At 32.9% G+C, this 21,312-nt stretch overlaps 1 protein-coding gene across 1 annotated transcript; it reads right to left on the minus strand.

Annotated features, from left to right (window-relative positions):
- Positions 1-63: 63 nt before the first annotated feature.
- dkk3a (dickkopf WNT signaling pathway inhibitor 3a) lies at positions 64-17,734 on the minus strand. Its single transcript, XM_067401471.1, has 7 exons — positions 17,457-17,734; positions 16,651-16,776; positions 16,340-16,417; positions 12,189-12,281; positions 4,399-4,543; positions 4,120-4,276; positions 64-2,727 (listed from the first exon to the last, which is right to left on the minus strand). The coding sequence occupies exons 1-7, from the start codon at positions 17,652-17,654 to the stop codon at positions 2,640-2,642; spliced, it is 885 nt and encodes a 294-aa protein (XP_067257572.1). The 5' UTR covers positions 17,655-17,734; the 3' UTR covers positions 64-2,639.
- Between the last annotated feature and the right edge of the window lie 3,578 nt (positions 17,735-21,312).

A 21,312-nucleotide genomic window follows, 5' to 3' on the forward strand; every position in this document is an offset into this window, starting at 1 on the left:
GAGTAACGCATTACAAGTAAAATGCGTTGCGTAATCAGATTACTTTTTTGATGTAACAAGAAATGCATTACAAGAAACGTGTATTACATTACTTGTTACATTAAAAAAGTAATTACGTATTACAAGTAACATGCATTACGTAATCATTACTTTTTTGGTGTTACGAGTAACGCATTACAAGTAAAATGCGTTATGTAATCAGATCGCCTTTTTGATGTAACAAGAAATGCATTACAAGAAACGTGTATTACGTAATTACTTTTTTAATGTAACGAGTAATGTATTACAAGTAACATGCATTACGTAATCATTACTTTTTTGGTGTTACGAGTAACGCATTACAAGTAAAATGCGTTATGTAATCAGATCGCCTTTTTGATGTAACAAGTAACGCATTACAAGAAACATACATTAGGTAATCACATTACTTTTTTAATGTTGATGCAAATGAAATTCTAATAACAAATACATTTATTTACAGTCACAAAAAAAGTTAATGCAAATATGAAGTATTTTCTAAAACAACAGTCACAGTAATAGTTTGAATTGTAGAAATATAGCTAGTGATGCATGATGTCCAATTTTGTGGACAGATGATTAATCAGAATTTTCTCACATTCTAAAAACAATACTTGGAAAATTTGACTGTGATATGACTCATTAGATATTGCTTTTTTTTTTTTTCACCTGCAAGAGTCACCTAGAATAGAAGGAATGGATGGATATTCTGGAGAAACTTGGCATTTCTGACTGGCCATTGGCCATCTTGGTTTGCAGGGGGAAAAAATCAACATACCACGGCTTGCCACTTGGTGGCAATGTATATGCACCAGTGTCCAATGTAGAGGTTGACGTGCAACTATGCCATCAAAACCCATGCATATGCAAGAAAATGCTTTTTGAATAGCTCTCCACTGTAGTGACCTCTATGTGTGAAAGGGTTAAGGTGATGTTGTTACATGTTACGACATCTTCTAGCTATAGTAATAACAGCAAATTATGCATAATTTCAAGTAACTAAACCAAACTGTAACTCCATAACGTAATAGCGTAAGTACATGTTGTTAATTAATATTACTCAGTACTTAGAGTAGATACAATGTAACTGTCACCTTAAAATAGTGTCACCCAAATATTGCTTGACTTTATAAAACTATATGGTAACACTTTATAATAAGTATACAGTAGAGCTGCACGATTAATCATTATAAGATTGCGATATCGATTTAAACACCCACGCGAATAATAATTTTAACTACAGTGACAATGAATGAAGAACTCATTATTTGTATATAGCTTATTAATATATCAACAATGCAGACTACAATATATTAACTATGAATTTACTATAAACTAATGATTTGTACTTTATTACTGTATACTTGTTATAAAGTGTTACCAATTATACTAGTAATTATATAAAATACTACGTTAACATACTGTCAAAACGTTCAAAACTTAAAAAGATTCTTTTTATATGAAGCTGCAGAAATGGCTCATTCAGAAATATTAATGATTTAATAATTTCACATTATTTAGTCCTAAGGGCCTCGATATACTCACAGTGAAGTTGTTTTTCGTTCTTCACTTTGGGGTAAAAAGAAACTGAAATATGTGACCAGCGGTTTACTGGTAATTACAGTCATGTCACGTCATGTGTGAATATAGTGCTTTATCCACTTTAAAGCAGCAGCTTTACAGTATTAAACATGAAAGAAAAAGGTTGCTTTCGATTAGAATTACTTCAGTTTCGACTGTTAAGTGGCCCTCCAGTGTGTTCATGTTTTTACTCGTGGATGTCTGACCTCGACGGACTGAACAGAAGAAATGAACCAGAGAAGATTTCCACGTCAAAGAAGGCGGAGCCTCAGAGCAACACCCACCTATTACATAATCGCCATGGACCAATAGTATTGCAAAGGTGTTTACCATCGCGTGTGTGTGTGAAAAGATAGAAACAACATATGTTTTTCAACTTTTTATTTTTTGGAGCATGTTTTATGTTTATTGCCTGGGGAAATTACATAAGGTTTCTTGTATGAGTGCGTCACTTTAGCTACTACACTAAACTAAGATAGATGGGATCTCATCAGAGCTGTAATCTTTATATGTTCTCTGCCAGACATATTGAAGCATTAGTACTGTACATTAATGATAAGTGCTTCCTTCCAATGCTAAAAACCCAGTTGAGCTTCAACACTTGAGGGCTGTTCACACTGACACTGATTTGATGAACTAGATCTGCTGGATGCCAAAATGTTACTGGCGGTACATGGCTTTAAAACTCTGATCACAAATCCAATCGAACATAAAGCATCATCTCGTGAACAAGTGCATGTGGTCATCTTGTCTCATTTGGCGCCCTCGACTTGAATTACCAGCGGTCGGCATTACTCGGGTCACCTCAAGTCGATTGCCAACTCTCATTTGAACTGAATGACATCAGGGCGACCTGATGCTTTCAAATCGATGTCAATGTGAATGCTCTTAGATTCAGGCCTTAAGCGAATATCTTCTGCTGCACATTCACAGCAGCTTTTTAGAGCCTGTAAGTTTGGGTGATTATGGTGAAGGCGTTTCCTACAAAGCTTTGGGGAGATGATGAAGCGTTCATGTCTGTTTCAGCAGCTTGTCTTTCACTAGACGAGGTAGTCAATCTCAGAGTAGAGGGTGTCGGTGAGGTCCTCCTCGCTGGAGTTCTGACTCTTCAGGCACAGTGCACCTCGTCTGATAAAGACAGTGAAAACAACGTTTTTTATATACATATTAGTCTTATAAGAAGAAAGAAGTTTTCTTTATTTCTTTATTTGCTTTTCTTGAGATATCGGAATGATTTCTGAAGGATCATGTGACACTGAAGACTGGAGTAATGATGCTGAAAATTCAGCTTTGATCACAGGAATAAATTACTTTTTATCATATATTAAAATAGAAAACTTTTTTTTTAAATTGCATTAATATTTCAGAATATAACTGATTTTACTGTATATTTCGTCAAATTAAAGCAGTCTAGGTGAGAACAAGAGACTTCTTAACAGTAAAAAAAACATTGAATTATTCCAAACTTTTGATTGGTAGTATATAAATATTAATATTAGAGCTGTCAAGCGATTAAAATTTTTAATCAAATTAATTACAAGATGTTGCGATTAATTAATTGAATTAATTACACATCAAATTTGGCTGAGAAATGACCCCCAAAAGATCATTTTAAGTCATTACTGTGTAAAGCATCAAATTATTACAAAAAGTAGCTTCAGAAAGAAATATTTTATTTGATTCAGCATAGAATTTATTACACATACATTTTTGGACCATGAGGTTGAGTAAATGATGACTTAAATTTAATTTTTGGGCGAACTATACCTTTAATGTTTTTTTTGTTTTTTTAATAATATGGAAAAATACAATTATTTTTTAAATGAAATTATACTTTAAATAAGAAACTAAAAGTGCCAGGTCATTCCTTCATTCATTCGATTCGTTCAAATGGCTGATTCATTCAGGAATGAAGTAAATGAATGATCCATTGAATCATTGGTTCACCTGATTGATTCAGTCAAAACTCAGATTCAGAAATGAAACACTGCTGTGTGTTGGTCGGAGATGAACAGTTCAGCTTTGTCTTTATATTTTCGTTGGCAAAACTGAGCAAAACAATATTGTGTGTAAAATAACACTATTAACTTCTGATTTATTGAACTGTTGTATAAAATCAGTATTGCATTTGCACTTGTGCGATTCTGGACAGAAAAGCAGCACTCGATGCTTATGTGATATTACTTAACTATATCATATGATGTAAATATGAGACAAAAACTCAAACTGTGGCATTTTTGCCCCATATCTTGAATTTTAGGGACATTCTAACTGCATTCTATAAGTTTCATTACATTGAGTTGTTGCTCTGCATCATATTCATCATCAATCAACTATGAAATGTCAGATGACCTATGTAGGTCTGTAGCATTAAATGCATTAATAATTTTAACACATTATTTTTAATGTGTTATAAATTGACAGCCCTAATTAACATATAATATATTGTTCAAAAATGTGCATATAAATGTCATTTTAAGTGAAAACAGCCAGAAGGAGAAGGTCTATAATGCTTCTTACCCAAGATGTTGGCAGTGCAGGTCACCAGCACATGGGCAGTGCTCTTGAGGACCCTCCCCCTGCAAATCCCAGGACAGCAGCTCCAGCAGGTGATTGGCTGAAATGATGCAGCGCTCGCGTTCTATTGGCTTAGAGCTGCACACTGGAAATAGCAAGGCTGAAAATATAATACAATTAATAGTTTGGAATCTGCACCATCCAGTAGTTTCAGCAGGTGCTGACCAAATGTTTTAACAGGCATTATGACACACTCCTATGATGCCAGCTGCTCATATATACCTTTATGGAAGGCACAGCAGAACTCCTCCTTACAGTCACGTTGGTACCGACAGATGGTTCCTGCGTCTCCCTTTGTGCTGTTGCTCGCACACTGACCCCACACACACAGCTGCCCCGCACAGCATTCCTCATCTTTTCTGCACGTCTGAGGGGGAAACAGTACATGAAGTTCTGTGAGACAGTATTCAGCCTTTGAGTCACTTGTTTAGTTCATGTTACATTTACATTTCAACATATTTTTGAATCAAACATTTGTTCTTTAAAGTTGAACATGATGACATTAAAGGAAAGTTCACCCAAAAATGAAAATTCTGTCAATAATTACTCACCCTCATGCTGTTCCACACCCGTAAGATCTTCATTAATCTTCAGAGCGCAAATTAAGATATTTTTGTTGAAATCCGATGGCTCAGCGAGGCCTGCATAGCCAGCAATGACATTTCCTCTCTCAAGATCCATTAATGTACTAAAAACATATTTAAATCAGTTCATGTGAGTACAGTGGTTCAATATTACGGAAGAGGATTAGGGCCAAGCAATAATAAAAAAATAAAACCATCTCGAGATTAAACTCATTAAATTTCGAGAAAAAAGTCAAGATAAAATGTTGAGAATAAAGTCATTAAATTAACAAATTTATTCTCGTAATTTAATGACTTTATTCTCAACATTTTATCTCGACTTTTTTCTCGAAATTTATCGACATTTTTCTCATAATTTAACAAATTTGTTCTCGTAATTTAATGACTTTTTTCTCGTAATTTAACGACTTTCTTCTCGTAATTTAATGACTTTATTCTCAATATTTTATCTCGACTTTTTCTTGAAATTTATCGACATTTTTCTCATAATTTAACAAATTTGTTCTCGTAATTTAATGACTTTATTCTCAATATTTTATCTCGACTTTTTTCTCGAAATTTAACATCATTTTTCTCAAAATTTAACAAATTTGTTCTCGTAATTGAATGACTTTTTTCTCGTAATTTAATGACTTTATTCTCAACATTTAATCTCGACTTTTTTCTTGAAATTTAACAAGTTTTTTCTCGTAATTTAATGAGTTTATTCTCAATATTTTATCTCTACTTTTTTCTCGTAATTTAACAAATTTGTTCTTGTAATTTAATTACTTTTTCTCGTAATTTAATGAGTTTATTTTCGTAATTTAATGACTTTATTCTCAACATTTAATCTAGACTTTTTTCTCGAAATTTAACGAGTTTGTTCTCGTAATTTAACAACTTTTTTCTCGTAATTTAATGACTTTATTCTCAACATTTTATCGACTTTTTTCTCGAAATTTAATGAGTTTTTTCTCGTAATTTAATGACTTTATTCTCAACATTTTATCTCGACTTTTTTCTTGAAATTTAACGTGTTTTTTCTCGTAATTTAATGACTTTATTCTCAATATTTTATCTAGACTTTTTTCTCGAAATTTAACATCATTTTTCTCAAAATTTAACAAATTTGTTCTCGTAATTTAATTACTTTTTTCTCGTAATTTAACACGTTTATTCTCAACATTTTATCTCGACATTTTTCTTGAAATTTAACAAGTTTTTTCTCGTAATTTAATGACTTTATTCTCAATATTTTATCTAGACTTTTTTCTCGAAATTTAACATAATTTTTCTCAAAATTTAACAAATTTGTTCTCGTAATTGAATGACTTTTTTCTCGTAATTTAATGACTTTATTCTCAATATTTTATCTAGACTTTTTTTCTCGAAATTTAACATCATTTTTCTCAAAATTTAACAAATTTGTTCTCATAATTGAATGACTTTTTTCTCGTAATTTAATGACTTTATTCTCAACATTTAATCTCGACTTTTTTCTCAAAATTTAACGAGTTTCTTCTCGTAATTTAATGACTTTATTCTCAATATTTTATCTATACTTTTTTCTCTTAATTTAACAAATTTGTTCTTGTAATTTAATTACTTTTTCTCGTAATTTAATGAGTTTATTTTCGTAATTTAATGATTTTATTCTCAACATTTAATCTCGACTTTTTTCTCGAAATTTAACGAGTTTCTTCTCATAATTTAATGACTTTATTCTCAACATTTTATCTCGACTTTTTTCTCGAAATTTAACGAGTTTTTTCTCGTAATTTAATGACTTTATTCTCAATATTTTATCTCGACTTTTTTCTCGAAATTTAACATCATTTTTCTCAAAATTTAACAAATTTGTTCTCGTAATTTAATGACTTTTTTCTCAACATTTTATCTCGACTTTTTTCTCGAAATTTATCGACATTTTTCTCATAATTTAACAAATTTGTTCTCGTAATTTAATGACTTTTTTCTCGTAATTTAACGACTTTCTTCTCGTAATTTAATGACTTTATTCTCAATATTTTATCTCGACTTTTTCTTGAAATTTATCGACATTTTTCTCATAATTTAACAAATTTGTTCTCGTAATTTAATGACTTTTTTCTCGTAATTTAACGACTTTCTTCTCGTAATTTAATGACTTTATTCTCAATATTTTATCTCGACTTTTTCTCGAAATTTATCGACATTTTTCTCATAATTTAACAAATTTGTTCTCGTAATTTAATGACTTTTTTCTCGTAATTTAATGACTTTATTCTCAACATTTTATCTCAACTTTTTTCTTGAAATTTAATGACTTTATTCTCAATATTTTATCTCGACTTTTTTCTCGAAATTTAACATAATTTTTCTCAAAATTTAACAAATTTGTTCTCGTAATTGAATGACTTTTTTCTCGTAATTTAATGACTTTATTCTCAACATTTTATCTCTACTTTTTTCTCGTAATTTAACAAATTTGTTCTTGTAATTTAATTACTTTTTCTCGTAATTTAATGAGTTTATTTTCGTAATTTAATGACTTTATTCTCAACATTTAATCTAGACTTTTTTCTCGAAATTTAACGAGTTTGTTCTCGTAATTTAACAACTTTTTTCTCGTAATTTAATGACTTTATTCTCAACATTTTATCGACTTTTTTCTCGAAATTTAATGAGTTTTTTCTCGTAATTTAATGACTTTATTCTCAACATTTTATCTCGACTTTTTTCTTGAAATTTAATGAGTTTCTTCTCATAATTTAATGACTTTATTCTCAACATTTTATCTCGACTTTTTTCTCGAAATTTTACGAGTTTTTTCTCGTAATTTAATGACTTTATTCTCAATATTTTATCTCGACTTTTTTCTCGAAATTTAACATCATTTTTCTCAAAATTTAACAAATTTGTTCTCGTAATTTAATGACTTTTTTCTCAACATTTTATCTCGACTTTTTTCTCGAAATTTAACGAGTTTTTTCTCGTAATTTAATGACTTTATTCTCAATATTTTATCTAGACTTTTTTCTCGAAATTTAACATAATTTTTCTCAAAATTTAACAAATTTGTTCTCGTAATTGAATGACTTTTTTCTCGTAATTTAATGACTTTATTCTCAATATTTTATCTAGACTTTTTTTCTCGAAATTTAACATCATTTTTCTCAAAATTTAACAAATTTGTTCTCATAATTGAATGACTTTTTTCTCGTAATTTAATGACTTTATTCTCAACATTTAATCTCGACTTTTTTCTCAAAATTTAACGAGTTTCTTCTCGTAATTTAATGACTTTATTCTCAATATTTTATCTATACTTTTTTCTCTTAATTTAACAAATTTGTTCTTGTAATTTAATTACTTTTTCTCGTAATTTAATGAGTTTATTTTCGTAATTTAATGATTTTATTCTCAACATTTAATCTCGACTTTTTTCTCGAAATTTAACGAGTTTCTTCTCATAATTTAATGACTTTATTCTCAACATTTTATCTCGACTTTTTTCTCGAAATTTAACGAGTTTTTTCTCGTAATTTAATGACTTTATTCTCAATATTTTATCTCGACTTTTTTCTCGAAATTTAACATCATTTTTCTCAAAATTTAACAAATTTGTTCTCGTAATTTAATGACTTTTTTCTCAACATTTTATCTCGACTTTTTTCTCGAAATTTATCGACATTTTTCTCATAATTTAACAAATTTGTTCTCGTAATTTAATGATTTTTTTCTCGTAATTTAACGACTTTCTTCTCGTAATTTAATGACTTTATTCTCAATATTTTATCTCGACTTTTTCTTGAAATTTATCGACATTTTTCTCATAATTTAACAAATTTGTTCTCGTAATTTAATGACTTTTTTCTCGTAATTTAACGACTTTCTTCTCGTAATTTAATGACTTTATTCTCAATATTTTATCTCGACTTTTTCTCGAAATTTATCGACATTTTTCTCATAATTTAACAAATTTGTTCTCGTAATTTAATGACTTTTTTCTCGTAATTTAATGACTTTATTCTCAACATTTTATCTCAACTTTTTTCTTGAAATTTAATGACTTTATTCTCAATATTTTATCTCGACTTTTTTCTCGAAATTTAACATAATTTTTCTCAAAATTTAACAAATTTGTTCTCGTAATTGAATGACTTTTTTCTCGTAATTTAATGACTTTATTCTCAACATTTTATCTCTACTTTTTTCTCGTAATTTAACAAATTTGTTCTTGTAATTTAATTACTTTTTCTCGTAATTTAATGAGTTTATTTTCGTAATTTAATGACTTTATTCTCAACATTTAATCTAGACTTTTTTCTCGAAATTTAACGAGTTTGTTCTCGTAATTTAACAACTTTTTTCTCGTAATTTAATGACTTTATTCTCAACATTTTATCGACTTTTTTCTCGAAATTTAATGAGTTTTTTCTCGTAATTTAATGACTTTATTCTCAACATTTTATCTCGACTTTTTTCTTGAAATTTAATGAGTTTCTTCTCATAATTTAATGACTTTATTCTCAACATTTTATCTCGACTTTTTTCTCGAAATTTTACGAGTTTTTTCTCGTAATTTAATGACTTTATTCTCAATATTTTATCTCGACTTTTTTCTCGAAATTTAACATCATTTTTCTCAAAATTTAACAAATTTGTTCTCGTAATTTAATGACTTTTTTCTCAACATTTTATCTCGACTTTTTTCTCGAAATTTAACGAGTTTTTTCTCGTAATTTAATGACTTTATTCTCAATATTTTATCTCGACTTTTTTCTCGAAATTTAACATCATTTTTCTCAAAATTTAACAAATTTGTTCTCGTAATTTAATGACTTATTTCTCGTAATTTAATGACTTTATTCTCAACATTTTATCTCGACTTTTTTCTTGAATTTTAACGAGTTTTTTTCTCGTAATTTAACAAGTTTATTCTCAACATTTTATCTCGACATTTTTCTTGAAATTTAACAAGTTTTTCTCGTAATTTAATGACTTTATTCTCAATATTTTATCTAGACTTTTTTCTCGAAATTTAACATAATTTTTCTCAAAATTAAACAAATTTGTTCTCGTAATTGAATGACTTTTTTCTCGTAATTTAATGACTTTATTCTCAACATTTAATCTTGACTTTTTTCTTGAAATTTAACGAGTTTTTTCACGTAATTTAATGAGTTTATTCTCAAAATTTTATTTCGACTTTTTTCTCGAAATTTAATGAGCTGTTTCTCGAAATTTTACAACTTTAATCTCGAGATGGTTTTATTTTTTTATTATTATATTATTATATATTATGTTAATATTATAAAGTGATGAGAATATTTTTGGTGCGCCAAAAAAAAACTAAATAAAGATTTATATAGTGATGGCCGATTTCAAAACACTGCTTCATGAAGCTTCAGAGCGTTATCAATCTTTTGTGTCGAATCATGATTCGGATCGCGTGTCAAAGCGCTAAACTGCTGAAATCACGTGACTTTGGCGCTCCGAACTGCTGATTCAACACAAAAGATTCATAACGCTCCGAAGCTTCCTGAAGCAGTGTCACTTTATAATATTAATATTGAACCACTGTACTCACATGAACTGATTTAAATATGTTTTTAGTACATTAATGGATCTTGAGAGAGGAAATGTCATTGCTGGCTATGCAGGCCTCACTGAGCCATCGGATTTCAACAAAAATATCTTAATTTGTGTTTTGAAGATGAACAAAGGTCTTGCATGTGTGGAACAACATGAGGGTGAGTAATAAATTACATTATTTTCATTTTTGGGTGAACTAACCCTTTAATAACTTGTGGTTCAGTATGTGAATCAAGGTAATGTGAAATTAGTTAACGGCACCATCCTAATTTGTTTCTGATTCATTAAAATGAACGGGTTTATAAGTGCCATTTGTTCAAGTATCAGACTCTACTGGTTGCGCTGTATGTTACTGAATCACTCAAAAGAACTGACTCATAAGAGTCATTAGTTCGGTAATCTGACTCCACTGGTTGCTGCGTTTGCTAGTGATTCACTAAAAGGAAATGGTTCATTCATTCAGGAATTGGATTCTGGTAGTTGCTCTGTGTGCGTCTGGTTCACTAAAAAACCTGGCTCATATTAAGAGTCACTCATTCAGGAATCAGACTCCACTTGTTTCACTGTTCTATCGAATCACTGGCTCAAAAGAGTCATTACCTCAGTAATTAGACTCTACTGAGTGCATCATATGCAAGTGGTTCACTAAAAAACCTGGCTCATTAGAATCATTGCGGAATTAGCCTCCAAATGTTGTGCGTGTGGTATGCTATTGAGTCACTAAAAAGCACTGGCTCATAAGAGTCATTCATTCACTGGTTGCACTTTATGCTAGTGATTCACTAAAAAGAACTGGTTCATTCATTCAGTAATTCTTATGATTATTATGAGCCATTCATTCAGTAATTGGACTATATTGGATGCATTATATGCACAATGTATGTCATTGAATCAGGAATCGGATGCTAATTGTTTTTGTATGCTATTGAATCACTAAAAAGTACTGGATCATAAGAGTCATTAGTTTGGTAATCTGACTCCACTGGTTGTGGTGTTTGCTATTGATTCACTAAAAGGAACTGGTTCATGAGAGTCATTCATCCATGAATTTGATTCAACTATGCGGATGGTTCACTAAAAACTGGCTCATAAGAGTAATTCGTTCAGGAATCAGACTCCTCGGGACCTGCTATATATTACTGATTCACCAAAAAGAACCAGCAAGTAAGGATCTTTTCAGGAATAGACCTTAGTAAGGATAACGCTGAATGAAAACGAAACTGTGGATTATACCATAGAATAACAACATGCCAATTGTTCAGCTGAAAAAACATCTTTCAATGTTGTTTTTTACCCTTTTATCACCCGCCAAGAGACAATCTTTAGTCTGAATGCTTAGAAAACTATTAGCACGATGTTTCATACATATGCTTAGTCTGAGCCAGGACAAGGCTTTCTAACAAGAATACACAGTTTGTTTTGTTTGGGTGTTACAATCTGCTTCTTCAACAGTATCCTGCAAGAGTAATCCACATCTGTATTCTGCTTAGTTGGCTACCCTACTTCCTGTGCCTCGAGGTGAACTCAATGTGTCCTATGTAGGACCGGAGAAGCTGCTCATATTTAGCAATCTGTGCACTTTGATGTGAAACCCAAAGGAGAAACGCTCCAGCATATCAGATTCCGGGTGCACTTGTACTGCAATGCAGTCACAATGCTGACTCAGTTGCACAATTCATATTTTTGGAAAGCCAGATTACAGGTTAGTATGTTTGTGCAGGAAACTAAATGGAGCAAATGGAAATAACTAGGGACCAGGCTGAACACCTAGCATGCACTAAGCACACTAGAGAATCTTTTATACTGGATAATACTGGAGGTTAAGCAACCTTGCAGTGTGCCTGTTCAGTGAAATTTGAAACCGCTTACCGCATCAAGCAGCTTGCAGGGCAGACACTCTGAGCTGTGCGTCTTGTAGAGACAGTACCTGCCCTTCTCACAGTCTTCATTAATGACACACTCCTGAGAGACACAAGAAACCATTCAAAACCTTCATTCAAGAAGGAGAAGAAGAGAGTTGAGCTTCAAACTTCAAGCACATATTCCACATAACTAATCAATAGCAGAGTTGTACTTCACCAGAGAGTTAAAACAACATGCACAGGATTTTAGGAGGATGTGAGGTGCGGTATTTGTCTACACCCCCCACATTTAGGCTGATTTTGAAGTGTGGGACAAAAAGCGTTTTATCCCTTAAAGGGTTAGTTCACCCAAAAATGAAAATTATGTCATTTATTACTCACCTTCATGTCTTTCTACACCCGTAAGAGCTTTGTTCATCTTCAGAACACAAATTAAGATATTTTTGATGAAATCAGATGGCTCAGTGAGGCCTGCATTGCCAGCAAGATAATTAACACTTTCCGATGCCCAGAAAGTTAGTAAAGACGTATTTAAAACAGTTCATGTGAGTACAGTGGTTCAACCTAAATGTTATGAAGAGACGAGAATTTTTTTATTTTTTTTGGCGCAAAAAAAGTAAATGACTTTATTCAACAATATAGTGATGGGTCACTACTTCATGAAGCTTCGAAGCTTTACGAATCTTTTGTTTCGAATCAGTGGTTCAGAGCGTGTATCAAACGTGATTTCAGTAAACGAGGCTTCGTTACGTCATAAGTGTTTCAAAATTTCAATGGTTCACCACTGGGGGGCGTGACTTTGGCAGTTTGATACACGCTCCAAACCACTGATTCGAGACAAAAGATTCGTAAAGCTTCGAAGCTTCAAGAAGCAGTGGCCCATCACTAGATATTGTTGAATAAGCTCATTATTTTGTTTTTTTGGCACACAAAAAATATTCTTGTCGCTTCATAACATTAAAGGTGAACCACTGTAGTCACATGAACTGTTTTAAATATGTCTTTAGTAGCTTTCTGGGCTAATTATCTTGCTGGCTATGCAGGCCTCACTGAGCCATCGGATTTCATCAAAAATATCTTAATTTGTGTTCTGAAGATGAACGAAGGTCTTACGGGTGTGGAACAACATGAACAATCCCTTTAATGCTTAATTTCCCTTTTTTAATCCTGGAAAAATCATACCTTCCATTATCTTTAGAAGAAATAAAAATATTAAACATTTTAAATATAACCACTGCAATTTTATTATTAAAATCATACTTAAGGACCCCAGTTGTGTCTTTTAATCCATGTCTACACTGTAAAGTTGCTGGAGTATGTTTTACAAGAAAATACTATTTCAGTTTTTATACTTTAAAATTTCACATCAATGTGTTACTTGCCATTTCTTTGTAATTAATTGTGATATTTAGCATTTCTGAGTGAAAATTGTTTCTACAGCATGTTTTTTTTTCTTTAGCATATTAGCTTTGAGGACCTCTAAATGCTATTTTTGAGTTGCAATGAGCAAATTTTCAAAAAAAAAAAAAAAAAAAAAGTAGTTGACTGAGCTACACCTGTTTGAAGTCGACAGAGTCAATTTTGAGAAAATTTGAGTTAAAGTTTTCTGAAGGTTCTAAAACAAAATCACCTACCATACCTTAAAATCCCTTATAATACCACCGAGTTTGGCACAAACCAAGTCAAAACCCAAATCTATACTCAACTTTTTTTCCATGATTCCACAATTGTTTGATTAACATTAATGAAACAGACAGCCTATATTTTAAGACCTACTGTATCACACGTAGGCTGTCGAATACAATGTTACACATCAGATGTTTTCCCTAACTGTTAACCAAATGTTCACTTACTCACCAAGACCAATTTGTAATAAAATACTATAATTCTGTGTATATGTGTATGGCAGGATCTGGCGCTGTCTGAGGCTTCTTTGTGTGCGCTTCGGATCTGTCAGTCAGCGCAACTAAGATTGTTTTGTTTACATCAGCATGAGTTTGAAAATCACATTTCATTGGCTCAGACTCATGCCATCGAGAATTCACTATGAATATTCACAAAGTTGGAATGTTAACGATACCAAACTTGTGAGAGGAACGCCAGTCGTTGAGAAGCGCGGATCAAAGGCAAGGTACTCCTCTCAGAAAATGCACAAATAAAGATACTTAATTAAAGATAATAAAGATGTTTAATTGCTATTTGGAGCATTGGGATCACTAGACGAGGGCTTAATGAACTCAACCTCAATTTCAACTAGGGCTGCACGATTTATCGCGATAAAAGGCTGCGATTATTTAATGCGCGGCTTGTCAGAGCTGTACAGCTCTGTGATCAGTAGTAAATGCTTCTCCATCTGAAAGCCAGAGGCCGCTCTTGCACAGAAACTCAAAATATGCCCTGCAGCAGAAGAAGATAACATGCATCACATCGCTGTAGCTGAATAAACAGAAGATTGAAATGCTTTGATTGATTAAACATGACTAATAAACACACGACTGCCTTATTCTGTGTAAGAAGCCACATCATCTCACAGAAGGACGCTCAACTGTCGTTATGAAGTGAGTTTGGAGTAAAAACATGTTATTAAATGTTATCTTTTGTTGAACAAGATGTTAATAAATGCTCCTCGTGTCTGAAAAGAAGTCTGACGCCTGTTGCTTTTTCAAATGTACATTATAAGTGACTCAAACCCGCAGTGCTTTCAGATGGATTAACATTTGGAGCCATACTTCATTGACAAGCCGCACATAAAAAACAATCGCAGCCTAGGCAATTTCATAATCGCACTAAGCGATAATCGCGTTAAAGTTTTATTTTATCGTATTGTGCGATATATCGTGCAGCTATAATTTCAACCAAAATTGACATTTTTTTACTTGTTTGCCTGTAGCTCGAAATTAACCTGTACGCATTCATTTTGCCAGCATGGGTCTGATATGCATTTAAAAAAGTACAATCTCATCTGGAAAAACAGACCAAAAATATCGATGACTCATCCTGCACTACACACATTTTTGTCCAATCAAATGCTGTCTAGAACAAATGTCCCTCCCCCTTAAAGGGATAGTTCACTCCAAAATTAAATTTATTCCACAATTTACTCACACTCATGACTTTCTTCTTTCAGATGAACACAATCAGAGAAATATTTAAAAGCATCCTGGCTCTTCCAAGCTTTAAAATGGTAGTGAAAGGCATGCATTCATCATAGAGGAAAAAATGCATCCATTCATCATAAAAGTAACCCATACGGCTCCAGGGGTTAATAAAGGCCTTTTTTGGTAAAAAAAAAAAAAAATATCCAAGAGTAACACCACAAGAGTAACCCGCAAGATGTAGGAGTATCGTAAGCTTAGACGCCTTTCACGGTTCAAACAAATATGGCTGTGCAACAAACTCAAGCTCCTCTTCTCTTATATTGAAATCCTCTGACATTTCTCTTTAAAATTTCTCATTTTAGACTTTTAATTGGTGACCGGTGTTTTTTTTTTTTTCTCAGCGCTCATCCGTCATGCGTCGGGTCAGAGGTTACTCTTCCGCCGTAAATCAAAGCATTTATTAACCCCCTGGAGTCGTATGGATTTTTTTTATGATCATGAGTTATAACTAAGGCTATTTTAAAAAAAGGGGGAAAGAGCCTTTCAGTTTTTCCTCCACAACTTCCTGTTTCAATAGGAAATGCATCAGTACAGGAAGGAAATGGCGCTCATGGGGTCTTTAAAATACTTGATTCTTACGTCAGACTTAATTTATAAGCCGGTCACACTTGAGTTGAGTATAAGATATTTTAAATGCATGTAACTGAAACATGAAACAACATAATAACAACACGACTTTATTGGAAATTGAGGACATTTTTCTGTAGATCTGAAATGTCAAATGGATCCGTAAAGCCTCAGACGAGATCAACCGATTATCTGGCATTATCTTGCCTTGTCAGCTGAACCGTCACCTCAGATCCAGAACCCTGCCATCTAAACACCAGCTCAATACAGTCTCATTTCAGTCAGACAGGAAACAAAATGCTGAGGAAGAGTACTCCTCTTCCTAAACAGTAGAAAATGTGTACAAATAAAAGGCTTTTGATTGTAGCAGTGTCTGGCTGAGCAAGATAAATGGCATGTATCTCAGACACAATTAGACGGAGAGACAGCTTACGTGATCAATGCTGTTCTCTTTATCTCTGGGCTGAATGAGTGTTGAGCTGTTGGTCTCTTCCGTTGAATTTTCTGTTGTCTGGGAGTAAAAACATTTGAGTTTATCATGCATTTAAAACAGGATGGTACATTCAGACAAATCAGTTTATTATGTGATTGTGAGTGACACAAGAGAAATAGCACATCTAGGACAACTCGATTTCTTTTGAGCGGTCATTACGCCAAATGATTTGACCAGTCAGAATCAGGTCTGAAAGTGGTTTAACTACATTTAAACTGCATTAGTGAATCGCACAAAAGCTCTTCACCTACCTTATTGATTCTCTCAGCGATATAAATAGATTGATTCCCAGCTCTGATTTCAATACCGCTGTCATTTTGGAGGTTTGAAGAGACGTTTTGTGGATGGAGGCTTGATTTTGCTGTCTCATTGTCCATCTGAGAGAGAGAGAAAAACAGAATCTCTTATTCGAAAACTCTGCAATGAGTCATTTCTACATGAACTGCCTCTTAAAAATCACTTTCACTGATGCATGGGTTCTCATTTTCACCGTTACTGGTTAAAATAATCACAAAAAGCTGTGTAGCAAGAAGGAAAACTAAAAGATTTTATGATTTCCATGACTTTTCCAGGCCTGGAAATCACAACTTTATAATTCATTATAATGTTAAATTTTATTATGATGATTTTTCCTTACAGTGGGAACTTTTTTAGGTTTATTCAGTAATAATAAATTATGATTTTTGACTTGAATAAAGCCAGTTAGTTCAGATTTTACCACATAAAGCACATACGGATCTGACTAGTTATATATATTCTCCAGTAAAGAGGTAAAAGGCCTATAAGATAATCAATTTAACCAATATGATATCCACTTTTCAACTTAATCTGTCATCAGTTCTCAAATTGCACATTTGGGGAAGAATAATGACCTAACAATAGTGTTCACATAAAATAGTTTATGGAAATAATCTTCTTTCATGACATTCTAATATGAATTAAAATGTAATTTTTAGGAAAGGTCAGCTCTGATTTGGCATGTGCCATATAACCAGAGATGCTATAATGAAAACTGAGCTATTATTAGTTATGACAGAAGTGATATATTGGCAGAAACCTGATGCACCGCGTCCTCCAGCTTCTGCTGCGTGTCCTCCATCAGTTCCTCCACCTCTTTGAACATATCGCTCAGTGTCGTTTGTCCTTGTGCTACATTTGTCTCGATGTTTGCAATGATGTCCATGTCTGTTTTGGATATTTCGGGGACAATTCCATGGACGATGCCCAGGCACAGGCTGAATCCGAGCAGAAACATGTTGACAGCGGGGCTGATGCCTGTAGTGTGTGATCAGAGCAGCTCCAGCTGCGCGAGGAGAGGAGAGGAGAGGCGGGGCGGGGGCGATGCGCATCCCCAAACACACAATCCTCCTGCTGCTGCATCTCTGGCTGCTCAGATATACTGCATATGACAGGCAGTCAGTGGGTTCGCGCGCATTCCACATATGCAAATCAATTGTTATGCACAATTACATGCTTTTTTTTTTTTTTTTGTAATGTTGTTTACAAGTTCTATAAAAAAATAAATAAAAAAAGGCACGGCGTTTTCTATGCGCTTAATGAATCAATTCGTGATTCATTCATTACTAAATACGAAATTCATTCAGAAGACTCGAGTCACTGGAGGGAATGAATTAAAATCCCTTAAAGGGTCCTTAAAGGGTTAGTTCACCAAAAAAAAAAAAGAAAATTCCGTCATTAATGGCTTACCCTCATGTCGTTCTACACCCGCAAGACCTTCGTTCATCTTTGGAACACAAACTAAGATATTGTTGATGAAATCCGATGGCTCAGTGAGGCCTCTATTGAGAGTGAAGCCATTCAAACTCTCAAGATCCATAAGGGAACTAAAAACATTTAAATCAGTTCATGTGAGTTCAGTGGTTCTATCTTAATATTATAAAGCGAAACGTTTTGTGCGACAAACAAACAAACAAACAAACAAACAAACAAATTCAACAATATCTATATGGACCGATTTCAAAACACTGCTTCATGAAGCTTCTGAACTTTATGAATATTTTGTTTCGAATCAGTGATTCGGATCTCCTATCAAACGGCTAAAAACTGCTGAAATCACGTGACTTTGGCGCTCCGATTCACGGATTCGATTCGTAAAGCTCAGAAGCAGTGTTTTGAAATCGGGCCATATAGATATTGTTGAAAAGTCTTTTGTTTTTTGGCGCACAAAAAGTATTATTCGCTTTATAATATTAAGGTAGAACCAATGATCAAGAGTTAATCAAATCAAAAGTTACAGCATTTGGAACAAAAAAAAAAGTATTTTTATTTTCTTTTGGATTTCTGAGTGACATGCACAAAAATAATGACTCATAACTTCAAATCTCTAGCAAGGAGAGTCAAAAGGTTGGTATTGTTTGAAAGAAAACTTTTAAATAAAAAATAAATAAATTAAATTTGGACATTCTCATGCTGAGAAATTGTTGATAAAGTAAAAAAAAAAAAAAGTTTGCTCAAGGGAAATTTTACATATATTTCATATTTGACATGCAATAACTCTGAGAGGAAATAAGGTAGGTGATGGTGATGTTCCTCTATATGTGAGCTGTATCTGGATCAAATTTCACGGTGATCCCATAAAGAAATCAAAAGTTGGAGCATTTGGAACCAAGGTTGCCTTTTTGTTTATCCATTGGCGCCCCCTGATGGGCATTTTAAAAATTGTTCTTTCACGTGGAGTAACTCGTGATAGGCTTATTGGATTATGTTGATCTTGGACTCATTTCAATCTGGAGAATCCACTGTAAGTAATGATGTCCAATTTGCCACAAAGAAGCATGTTTCTTGATGTTACAAGCGAAAAAGTGACATATATGCTGCATCGGTTTATTATTTACATATGGGTCTTGTGGAGCATCATGTACAAAAACTCACTCAAGTTTAGTCAAAGCCCAAAACAATTATACTTGTTGTCTTCTACTCTGTAAGACCTTTCAAATGACATGTAACACATGATTATCTGAGCTGTATGATGCTTTTGACACATTGGAGTACAAAGTAAAAAAAAAAAAATCCTAAATTATGATTTTTTTTAGTTATTATTTTTCAGCAAATAACTCAGCAGTACTAAGGAGTTAATAAAATTGGCTACATTCATTGTAAAGTTCAGACTCAAAGCTTTCAATTTACACATATTTTGTGATTATATAGGCGGTTTTGAAAAATATGATTTTTTTATAGCTAGGTGGTGCCAGCGGTACACTCGCTTTGCACGTGCTTCCGCTTTCCGTATTCTTCAAAAAGCTTACGCTGTATGTCCTACCCTTCCCTATTCTACTTACGGAAAAAAACGGAACTGACGAACACAACTTTGTTGTGAATCGGGCTAAGGCAAGGAGATAGTTGGTTGTGTACTTGCTCAAAAATTAATTTTGAATAATTTTTAACTAAAAAAAGTTACAGACTGCAGCTTTAACAAGTAGATCTAGTTTTTCAGTTCTGTTTTTTTTTTTTTTTTTTTAGATCTTACTGCCTGATTTTTTTCATTTATTAGGATGTATAATGTGATTTTAATTCCTAAAAAAATAGGCCTATTTAATGTGTTTATAGGAGATGAAACACTAGTGGCAAGTGAACTGAACTGGATAATTGAATCAGTCAGATTAGTGATCGAAAAAGTCACTCAGACACAATTATCCTCAAAAGAACAATTATTCAAGAATCGCTCTTGAACTTTCTTGAACGTAATTAAAAAAATGATTCGTAAACTGAGAACCTATTCAAAAACTGTTTTAGATTGCACACAATATCTTTTATCATATAAGGATATAATAATATACATACAGCTGATAGCTGCTGTTGCTTTTATTGCTTTAAAGGGTTAGTTTACCCAAAAATGAAAATAATGTAATTTATTACTCACCCTCGTGTCATTCCACACCCGTAAGACCTTCGTTAATCTTCAGAACGTAAATTAAGATCTTTTTGTTGAAATCCGATGGCTCAGTGAGGCCTGCATAGCCAGCAATGACATTTCCTCTCTCAAGATCCATTAAATGTAAAAACATGTTTAAGCCAGTTCATGTGAGTACAGTGGTTCCATATAAATATTATAAAGCCACGAGAATATTTTTGGTGCTAACGACTTATATAGTGATGGCCGATTTCAAAACACTGCTTCATGATGCTTTGAAGCATTATGAATCAGAGTGTCGAATCAGCAGTTCAGAGCGCCAAAGTCATGATTCGATACGCTGATTCATTAAACTCCAAAGCTTCCTGAAGCAGTGTTTTGAAATTGGCCATCTTTATATAAGTCGTATTTTGTTTTTTGGTGCACCAAAAATATTCTCGTCGCTTTATAATATTAATATTGAACCACTGTACTCACATGAACTGGTTTAAACATGTTTTTACATTCATGGATCTTAAGAGAGGAAATGTCATTGCTGGCTATGGAGGCCTCACTGAGCCATCGGATTTCAGCAAAAATATCTTAATATGTGTTCCGAAGATGAACGAAGGTCTTACGGGTGTGTAACGGCATGAGGGTGAGTAATAATTTTTTTTTTTTTTTTGGGTGAACTAACCCTTTAACAGTTTTAACTCCAGAAGGGCACATTACATGTTTGATCCACGTGATGGCGCCATTGACTAGTTAGATTTTTGTCACAGGTGATCTGCGTCCATGAGACTTCAGTTAAAACCACTGCATCTTAAACATTTGAAATATTTAAAGTTTTCAGTTTACAGATAACGATAGATTATATCAGTGATTGTCGTTCACCTCTGCGTAAGTCCCTGTTGCGCGTGTATGAAAAAAAACTGTTTAATTATTCCGGAAGCCTATATGACGAGTGAAATACCTGTCTTATAAATCATTATCGCTGGTTTATGTCAGCAAGTGATTTCAAATTGAACGAACACGGATAACACTTAATTTGGACAGTATGCCT

This window comes from Chanodichthys erythropterus, chromosome 11, assembly GCF_024489055.1.
Source record: "Chanodichthys erythropterus isolate Z2021 chromosome 11, ASM2448905v1, whole genome shotgun sequence".
NCBI classification, from domain to species: Eukaryota; Metazoa; Chordata; class Actinopteri; order Cypriniformes; family Xenocyprididae; genus Chanodichthys; species Chanodichthys erythropterus.

What these genes read in the sequence shown, in the direction of transcription:
- dkk3a (XM_067401471.1), bottom strand. Translation starts at nt 17,654, where the DNA reads ATGTTTCTGCTCGGATTCAGCCTGTGCCTGGGCATCGTCCATGGAATT. An exon ending in CTGCTGTGCCTTCCATAAAG is followed by an intron (nt 4,277 to 4,398) that starts GTATATATGAGC and finishes TTATATTTTCAG; the next exon opens with CCTTGCTATTTCCAGTGTGC. An exon ending in CTGCACTGCCAACATCTTGG is followed by an intron (nt 2,728 to 4,119) that starts GTAAGAAGCATT and finishes TGTCTTTATCAG; the next exon opens with ACGAGGTGCACTGTGCCTGA.